General features: G+C 40.8%; 1 protein-coding gene across 1 annotated transcript in view; it reads left to right on the forward strand.

Moving 5' to 3' along the window:
- Positions 1–10,428, forward strand: part of MCCC2 (methylcrotonyl-CoA carboxylase subunit 2) — a 74,396-nt gene that overhangs the window by 21,347 nt on the left and 42,621 nt on the right. Inside the window, exon 6 of the mRNA XM_007129966.4 lies at positions 501–613. Within this exon, the coding sequence (XP_007130028.2) occupies positions 501–613 (113 nt within the window). The remainder of the gene's footprint in view (positions 1–500; positions 614–10,428) is intronic.

A 10,428-nucleotide genomic window follows, 5' to 3' on the forward strand; every position in this document is an offset into this window, starting at 1 on the left:
GAACCCGTATCCCCTGCATCGGCAGGCGGACTCTCAACCACTGCGCCACCAGGGAAGCCCCGAAGCTCTGTTTTGAACTCAGCTGACATTCTTATCCACCACTGTAATCTGCAGTAAAAAGAGTACCAGAGGCAATGTGCAATAAAATTATCACATGAATTCTGTAGATGATTTTCAGATTGTTTTAAAAGAGAGAAAGATCCAATTTTATCTGAACTGGTTAAGGATTTTTGGTGTTTCTGCGGCTAATCCTCAAGGGAGAGAATGTCCTAAACATTTCAAGCATAATTCTGCACAGGGGTAGGAGAGCCTAATGTGTTTGAAGAAAACAGTACATTTTGGGGGGCTGTGTTGAAGGATTGGAGAAAGAGGCTGTAGAAGAGTTTAGAAAGATAGGGCAAGTATTTTGCAAATGTAGTTAAGAACTGATGTTATCATTGAGGTAAGTCTTCCTGTGTGTAGCACGTTTTGTTCATTGAGATGTACTTATTTCTCTTCAGTTGATTCGGGAGGAGCAAACTTACCTCGACAAGCAGAGGTATTTCCAGATCGAGATCACTTTGGCCGCATATTCTATAATCAGGCAGTTATGTCTTCTAAAAGTATTATACAGGTAATTTCTCATTAATGAGATGTATTGCTTTTTGCATCAAATGTCTTTGCTAACCAGGTATTCTGAGATGACTTAAAACAGAATTTGGTGGGTTTTTTTGGCTGTGCCATGCAGCCTGCAGGATCTTAGTTCCCTGACCAGGGATTGAACCCAGACCCTTGGCAGTGAAAACATGGAGTCCAAACCACTGGACCGCCAGGGAATTTCCAGAACAGAATTTAATACAGAATTTAGTCTTTTTCCACAGAAAGCATCATAAGGATATCTCCAGTCAGATTCGTCTGCTAAATATGGGAATACTGTTATGCTATAATAAAGGTTATTTACCAAAGGAAAAGAGTTTTTAAAAAGAAAGAACACTGAGTAAAATTGCTTTTTTAGGACTGTACTCTAGAGGAATTCTAGTATATGTATGAGGAGATATGTACAAGAAAGTTCCTTGTAGCATTGTTTGTTATAGCAAAAGTTAAAGAACAAAGTAAATGCCCATTCATAGGAGAGTTATAATAGCTGTTAAAATGAATGCACTAGAATTGTGTGCATCAACAGAAATAAGTCTCAAAAAATATGTTGGGTAAAACAAAAAAGTGTAGAATAAATGTATAGCAAATTGCTATGTATGCAAGTGTTAAATATATCAAATAATCTATTATGTATAAACAGGTACATGGGAATGATAGACTCAACTTTAGAACAGTGGTTACCTTTGAGGTGGGAGGGAGGAGGAGAATCAAGGCCAAGTAGGAGGTCTATAGAGGCTTCAGCTGTATCTGAAATATTTTATTCCTTTAAAAAAATTCAGAAGTACGTTTGACCAAATGTTAAGATTTATTAAGACTGGGTATTAGGTAAAGAATATTTATTTTACTATTCTAATCTTTTTTGTATGTTTGAAATACTTCATAATACTGCTGCAACTCCTTTGTTTTTGTTTTGTTATTGAATTTCTTAAGTTTGTAGTATTTTTATTAGTATTCTAATTAATTAGTCATCACTTGCAATTATTATCTCTCTTCTTTATAATCTACCAATACAATGTATTGTTATTATTTATTATATATTTTACTGTTATGTGGCGGCCTTGCGTATATCTATGCTTTGTTTATCTAAATAGAAACTTCAGCTTTGCTCACTTTTGCACAGATGGCCCTTTCATCCATTATCTGTTATGAAATTCTTACTGTGATCTTTTGTCTTATAGGGAAAATTAGCCCATTTAACCTGGTATTATAATTTGTATAGCTATACGAAACTTTTATTAGTTTCCTAGGGCTGCCATAACAAATTACCACAAACAGGGTGGCTTAAAATAACAGAAATTTATTCTCTCAAGTTTCTGGAGGCTAGACGTCTGAAATCAAGGTGGCGGCAGGGCCGTGCTCCCTCAGAAGGCTCTAAGGAAGATTCCGTTCCTTGCCTCTTTGAGCTTCTGATGGCTCCAGGCGTTCCCTTGGCTTGTGGCTATGTGACTCCAGTCTCTGCCTTGGTCTTCCCATGGTCTGCTCCTCTGTGTCCTCTCCCCCTTACAAGGATACTTGTCACTCGATTTAGGGCGCCCCTGGGTAATCTAGCCATGGTCTGCTCCTCTGTGTCCTCTCCCCCTTACAAGGAGATACTTGTCACTCGATTTAGGGCGCCCCTGGGTAATCTAGCGTGATCTTATCTGAAGATCCTTAACTTAATTACATCTGCAAAGACCCATGTTTTTTCGAATAAGGTCACATTCACAGGTTCCGGAGATTTGGGTGTGGACAAATTTGGGGCGTGGAGGGGCACCATTCAACTCACTGTAAACCTCTGCCACCTTGCATGCTTATTCTGTGCTGTCTTTCTCTTCATGTAGCTTTTGTGGGACTATATAAAACGTCAGCCAACATCTAACAGATATTTATGGCGAAGGTACTCTAAGCCAGGCCCTGTACTAGATGAATAAAACCAGGTAGGGTCTCTGCTCCTGTGGAACCTGAAGCTTGAAGTGCTTTAAAAACTAGGTCTTTTTAAAATTAAAAGTGTCCTTATAATTTTGAATAAGCAATATCTGCTTATGATAAACCAATCTAAACTATCTAAGGGGCATTTGACTGAATGCCTTCAGTTTGCCTATTTAATTTTTGTTTCCTAAAAACTTTAACATCAGTATTTCCTTAACTGAGCCACTTCTCAGCATTTATTTTTTCTATTTCACCCCAATAGGAAGTTTGTGGTTGAGGTTTGCCTTCTTATATTCTTATGAACCTCGTGGAATTAAAAAAAAATCTAATTGTTATTGTATCCTAGTGTCCATGGTGCCTCGTCTCATCTTTTCCCCAATATATGAACTATAAACCTGATATCGCCACTGAAGCTGTTGCTTCGTACTTTACTGAGAAAGTCATGTGTGAGCACTGTTCTATTAAAAACAATACTGCTTACTCTCTTTTTTTTTTTAATCTCAGGAAGAATTGTCTCTCTTCTCCAAGACTAGACTTGTCATTTATAATCTTAATACTGGTCCCTCATTTGTGCTTCATCATTAATCCTCTTTCTCTCTTTTGCTTTAATATTTCACATCCACTTAATTTTTTTCTCACAGCCAATAATTATGTTGACTTCCTCTTTTTTTTTTTAAAAAGGAAAAAGTAGCAAAAAATGATGCACAAAGAAAAGGACCTTTTCTAGCTTCTGCTGTTTTTGAAGCTTCTCTCCCTCCCTGGATTACCAGACTTCTTAAGGATTGGCCCAGCATCTTCGTTCCTGACCACTCACTTTCCTAAAAACCTTGCTGCCCTCGGAGGGTCCCGCTAACCTTAACCTCCTAGAGATTCTCACGCTGTACAACCTGTTGGTTTTGTTATTGTTCCCCTTCTTGAAATTCTCCTTAGGCTTCGTGCCACTGGTTTCCTTCTTGTCCCACTCTCTTCATTTAATCCTTCCAACCCCATTCAAGAACTTGTCCTTAGTAGTTTAATAAAATCTAATGACATACCTGTCATTTCCATGATCATTCTCTGGTCCTGGCCTCCCTCCACCTCCACCTACCCTTGGGGTTCTGTTGTTTGGTTAGATTTCCTGCTGGTACCAGAGGCTCAGAATAGACATTCCGTATTTAGCTGCCTCTGCTGATTTGTTCCTTCACCCACGTTTCTGTGTGCTGTTGATGGTACTCCCTTCTTGCTCTTTTCTCTAGGATTGAAACTTTGATGTCATCATTGACTCTTCTCTGCTTTTTCCCCTACTTAATCCTTTTAGGTCAGAAATATATATCTTCCTTATTTTTGTACCCCTGGGAGCTCCTTTGATGCTGGGCAGATAATCAGTACATAGTAAACCTTTGATGAATCAAGTCATGTTGGTTTTTACCTTTGGATTGGTCCTCTCCACTCCATTCCTACTGCCATCACCATAGTTAGTTCAGGCATTTTCTGTCTGTTGTACACATTACTATAAGGTTATTCTTTGTCTAGTTCCCTTGTTCCAGACCAAACTTCACAGCCTGATACTTAAGACCTCGTGTGATCTGGTTCCAACCTAACTTTCTAGCCTTACTGATCATGCAGTGTAAACTGCCGTCAGTCTGAAGCGCTTGCTATTTTTCATGTGCATCGTGACCTTTATGAGTTTCTGCTCAGGTCCATGCCAGACTCTCTTTCCCCCAGTCCTTCCATATGGGTTGATCTGAGTCTCCAACCCATTTTCCAAGGCGCATCTCAGATGCCACTTTTTCCAGGAAAGCTTCCCAGAATCCCTCACCGGAAGTGATCTTTCCCCCCAGCTCCCATAATTCTTGAGCTATACCTTACTAATGGCATTTATCCCTTTTATCTAGACATATCCTGACTAATCTCCCTTACTAGACTCTATGCCACTTGAGATTAGAGACAATATTGGATTGTTTATATCCCAATGCATTTACTTACCTACTTAATAATTTATTATTTGAGTGAAACTCCTTAACAACCGTTAAAGTGATACCTAACATACTGAGTAGTTCTATTTCCTATATTTTAATGTATGTTTATTATTATTATTATTATTACCATCATCATCATTATTTTTGGCTGCGCCGCATGGCTTGCAGGATCTTAGTTCCCCGAGCAGAGATTCAACCCAGGCCACGGCAGTAAAAGTGCCGAGTCCTAACCACTGGATGGCCAGGGAATTTCCAATATATTTTATTATTTATTTAAGACTTTGGTTTAGGTGGACTGTTAACAATTTTTTGTATTTTCTACATAAAGCAATAACTGTTGTAACTGCGGTTATGTTATGTGTGCATTTTGATAGCGAGCACTAGCTTCCCTTACTTGTTCAATTCCTATTCCTCCCCAAGATTGGTTTTTATTTAATGTTATTAACCTTGCCCTTTGTAAGTCCATTTATCCACTGATTTCTAAGAAGTATGTCTCTTGACAACCATATCTCTGTTTTGTCCTATATTTTTGCCGCTGTAAAGATGTGGCCAGATTCCTACAGACCTCCCAGGTTCAACAGTTTTGTTTTTGCACTTGAGAAAAAACAGTTAACTAGGTAGTTACCTTTGTATTCTCTTCTGTTTCATTTTCCCTTACTTTTTGGTAGGTTTTAGGACCCTGGTTTGTTTTGAAGTTTAAAGACTTGGAGTATTGGTGTCCAGTGGTCTTTCTCTGAGCCTCATGTCCCGAGGATACCTTCTCTGGTCCTTCTCCAAATCCATGCCTGATGCCGTGATGATCTTGGGGCTGTACTTCTTTTATTTTCCTGATGTGGTTCCCATGTTTCTGGCTTTTTAAATGTGAGACTTATAGTTCTCTTCAGAAGTGGGATCTTGGTGTTTGTTTTCTTCAAGTCTTACATTACCATTAATTTTTGTAGTCTAGTGAGAGTCTAGTTTAGACTGGTTTGTTCTGATGCATTAATTCTCTTCCTCATTTTACTGTGATCCTTACTACACCAGCAGCAAATGTTTCTGTTTTTTATTAACAGTTTATTTCTTCTGAAATAGCTGTTATTCACCTAGTTATGCTTAGTTGAAGCTCCTCAGGCCTTTCCCCCTTTTTTCTTCTTTGCACTTCTGCCTGTTTGTTCTTCTTTTTGGAGGTACCTAAAATTATTCTCAAGTGTCCCTGCCCTCCCTTCCTCTTTTCTTAACTTTTCCCTCTTCCCTCCTTGGCTTAGCTCATTATTTTTGAAATTTATTTTCTTTGCTTCAGACCTTGGTAATTGTTTTGAGGGTCCTAGTTAGGATAAACACTGTATATTATTATTTTTTAAATGCATTTCAACCTGCTCATGAAGCCACATAGGGTCAGGGGTAGAAGAAACCACTCTGGTTTTTTTTGTTTGTTTGTTTTGAGGGTCTCTGATAAAAAGATTGAGGAAGAAACAGAATGTTCTGGGTGAGATGGACTTTTTGTTCTCTGTACATTTCATCCTATCCAGTGAGCACAGATAAGCATGCACGTTCTAGGGATCAGCAGTGTGATCATCGGTATAGTTGATAATGTTCTTAAATTCTGGACAGCCATTGAATAGATACGTGTGTATTATGGCTTTTATTTGTTAATGGTGACTCTTTAGGTAGAGGAAGAAAAAAGTGATACAGGCAGTGTTTGCTTTCTACAATACTTTGAATGGAAAAAGAAGAAAGATGAGAGATTTAAAAAACATATTATAATTTTAATGGCTTTTCCACCAAGCAACTGGAAATCTCCCTCCCCAAGTTCTATTACATTTATCACAGAGAGCCTTTGAACTAGATAGTCTTCTGCAATTTTTCAATGGAAAGATGGAGGTCTAAAGTTCACACAGCTTCTCAGAATTGGGTATAAAGCCTCTTGACTCCCTCTCAGACACCCCTTCCATAGGGCAGGCTGCTGACCTACAATATGTAATTTGTTTTTGGTGTGATGAGAACCAGTCTCTACTTGTGCAGGCAAGACCTGGAGGGTAATGAAATTTTGTCCAAAGTTTTTCCAGACTATTACCTCTGTTTTGTAACCTCTCGTTTCCTTTCACTTCCAGCTTTTGCTGTGCCGTCTGTGCCAGTGATGACAAAGATTGTTACTGTCAGTTACACATCATTCTTAGCCTACTTGCTGTTTTCTTGCTCTGGATTCAAGTTTTTGAGTTGCCATGGGCCTCTTGACCCTGCAAGAGGGATCTCTTGGCTTGTCCTTGTCACAGAGCAGGCCCACTTCACTGGTGACAGGGTGGATGGTGGCCTCTCAGTGGAACTCGTGGGAGCTATCTTTTGTTCTGATGCAGATGAGGGGCGCAGTCATGTCTCTCCTGACATAGTGCTGGGGATTTGCCCACACAGCCAAACCTGTACTCTGAGCACGGTCAGAACAGCTTGTGGTCACGCAGCTTCCTTATGTCCCTTTAATGTCCCTTTAGTAGAAGAAAGTGGCAGAATTATCCTTCTGGGGTTCTGAATCTTTTGTCCAGTGTGGCCCAGTGTAAGGTCTTCATTGTACTGCAGATGAATGCTTTGGGATGTGGAAAGTCATCGGTGCTGTTTGGGCCCTGGGGTCCCCATGCTCTGTGAGAAGCAGCAGTAGACACAGAGGCGGAGCTCTTGGTGCACGTGCACTCTGTTCTGTGAGTGAAGGGCTCAGAATTAAATGCAGAAGAGGGCACTGTGTGACAGTGGTGACTTAACTGTGTTCTTTTATTTCTATTGAGCAACATATATATATTTTTTATAAATTTATAAATTTATTTATTTTTGGCTGCATTGGGTCTTCGTTGCTGTGCACGGGCTTTCTCTAGTTGCAGTGAGCGGGGGCTACTCTTCGTTGCGGTGCGCGGGCTTCTCACTGCAGTGGCTTCTCTTGTTGTGGAGCACGGGCTCTAGGTGCGCGGGCTTCAGTAGTTGTGGCTCACGGGCTCTAGAGCACAGGCTCAGTAGTTGTGACGCACGGGCTTAGTTGCTCCGCGGCACGTGAGAGCTTCCTGGACCAGGGCTCAAACTCGTGTCCCCTGCACTGGCAGGCAGATTGTTAACCATTGCGCCACCAGGGAAGTCCTTGATTTAGCAGTATTAAGTTTTGTGTCTGTTAGATACTTGGAACTAGAATAGCCTCTCTTTCTTATTGATAAAAAATTTGAGAATTTTGATTCCTGTATACTTACTAACTCTAGCTCTTGTATTTTTTTTAATTTTTTAAGTTTTATTGAGGTGTAATTTGTTGAGCTTTAATTCACATACCATAAAATTTACTCATTTAATATGTATAATTCAATGGTTTTTAGGGTATTTACAGGGTTGAATCAATTTTAGAACACTTTTATCACTCCAGAAGGAAATGCCGTACCCACTGGCAGTTAATCTCATTTTTACCCAGTCCCTCCAGCCCCTGGTAACCTATGGATTTGCCTATTCTGGACATTTCATATAAATGGAATTGTACTAAGTGGTCTTTTGTGCCTGGTTTCTTTCACTTAGCATAATGGCTTCAAGGTTTATCCACATCTTTCTCTTGGTTTTTCATCACTCGCTGGGATGGTACAGAATGCTAATGCTGGTCTGTCTCCCATCTCTGGACTAGAAGAATAGTTCACAGATACATTAAAGAGCAACAACAACAAAGCACTTCAAACAGAGACTATCCTAGGTCTTCAGATGGGCCTCAATTGCAGTCACTTAAGGGAGATGCTTTTTGATCTCTGTATTAGTTCTCTATTACTGCAGAACAAATTACCCCCAAACCTAATAGTTTAAAACAACATTTATTATCTCACAGTTTCTGTGGATTAGGGGTCTGAGCACAGCTTAGCTGGATCCTGGAGCTCTGCACTTAGCTGGATCATGTGACTGACTGCAGTCCTCTCAAGGCTCCGCCCCCTACCTCATTCATGTGGCTGTTGGTAGGATTCAGTTCTTTGCAGAAACCCCTCAGTTCCTTATGAGCTGTTGTAGGTTCTTTCCTTTGTGGGCCTCCCCATACAGCATGTCACAGCATGTCAGCTAGCTGCATCAGAGTGAGCAAGCAGGTGGGCGAGAAAGAGGGCCAGCAAGACAGAAGACACGGTCCCTCATACCCTGAGCACAGCAGTGATGTCCCATCACTTGCCATATTCCGTTCATTAGCAGCATGTCACCAGATCCACCGCACGCTCAAGAGGACGTGATCGTACAGGAAGTGAATACCAAGAGTCTAGTATGACGGGGCGGGGGGGTGGCGTTTTAGAAGCTGCCTACCATAGTCTCCTACTCTGTTACTGAGCAAAAGTCTTCTGTATATGTTTGTGATGCCTCACCTGGTGTCTGAGAAGTGGATTGTTGATTTCCTTGATTGCAGAGATTCTATGGTGAAAAGGCATCTGAAGTGTTCTTAGGAATATGGTAAGATTCGTTTTGTGAGAGAGCATTTGTGATAGTTAAAAAGGGGCTTGGAGGTCTCAAACCATAAGTTTTAAAAACAAGATAGGGGAGAATACAAAGTGAGTATGGTATTCTCTTCCCCACCCACCCCCTGCAGTCTAGGTTCAGAGATGGGGGAAGATCAGCCAGCAAGACAGAGAAGAATCAAAGGAGGTGGGACTTGGGTTTAAATGGGTCCCTGATGTGGAGCCCGGCAGCACTGCCCCTTGGAGCTGCAGGGTACAAAGGGGCTGCAGCATGATCAAAACCCTGACTGCCCATCTCAGATGGACATTGGAAGATCTGAGGGCTGGAGAGACTGTTGTTTGCCTTATGTGCTAATAATTTGTCAGCTATTCACTTGAGAGACTTTGCTGCTAAATTGGTACATCTTTTCTCTCCACCCTGAGATGACAGGATGACATTTAATTTCATTTCCCTCATTTTTTTTTTTTTTTTGCGGTACGGGGGCCTCTCACTGTTGTGGCCTCTCCCGTTGCGGAGCACAGGCTCCGGACGCGCAGGCTCAGCGGCCATGGCTCACGGGCCCGGCTGCTCCGCGGCATGTGGGGTCTTCCCGGACCGGGGCACGAACCCGTGTCCCCTGCATCGGCAGGCGGACTCTCAACCACTGCACCACCAGGGAAGCCCCATTTCCCTCATTTTTGTCTTGCGACATTTTGACAAGATAATTCGTCTTTGCTTGCTCCATCCCCAACCCCCAACCCCCAGTCCTTGGTCTTGGACCACCACTTGCTGGCAGTTGCTCTTCTTTTCTCTCCTTTTGCTCAATAGTTGTTTTCATGGAACCCTGCTGTGCCTCTTTAGTTCTTTAGAGCTTACTTTTGAAAATTGTCCCCTTTCATATTCTTATATCATTGTGACTCTTCTCTAGTTCCTTGACTTCTTATTTTGATAGTGGATTCTAGTGTTCTAGTTCAGAGAACAGTGTGATAAGGTGAAATTGTGTCCTTTGCTTCTGATATAAACTTAAAGAAAAACCCATAAAATATTTCAAACTTGAAGAAAGTACAGAGAATAATAGACCAGAACACTCATGTACCCTCCACTTGGATTTATGAAGTACTAACCTTTCCTGTGTTATTTTCTGCCCCAGATTTTTAAAGAATTTATTTATCCACAGTATCCCTTTCAAAATATTGTATTGACGGACATGTTGGCTATTTGCATATTTTGCTATTATAAACACTGCTATGATGAATGTTTCCTTGTGCTTGTGGGCAAGAGTTTTTCTAGCCATAGATATCTTCAAAACAGACTTCTGTGGGGAGGTGGGGTGTGGGTGGAGGGAGAGAAATAGGTGAGGGGGATTAAGAGGTGCAGATCTCCAGTTGTAAAGTAAATGAGTCGTGAGTATGAAATGTACAGTGGGGGGAATATAGTCAGTAATTACGTAATATCTTTTTTTTTTTTTACTAATACCCTATATTTTATTTTATTTATTTATTTTTAACATCTTTATTGGAGTATA

The sequence above is a fragment of the Physeter macrocephalus genome, chromosome 8, assembly GCF_002837175.3.
Source record: "Physeter macrocephalus isolate SW-GA chromosome 8, ASM283717v5, whole genome shotgun sequence".
Lineage (NCBI taxonomy): Eukaryota > Metazoa > Chordata > Mammalia > Artiodactyla > Physeteridae > Physeter > Physeter macrocephalus.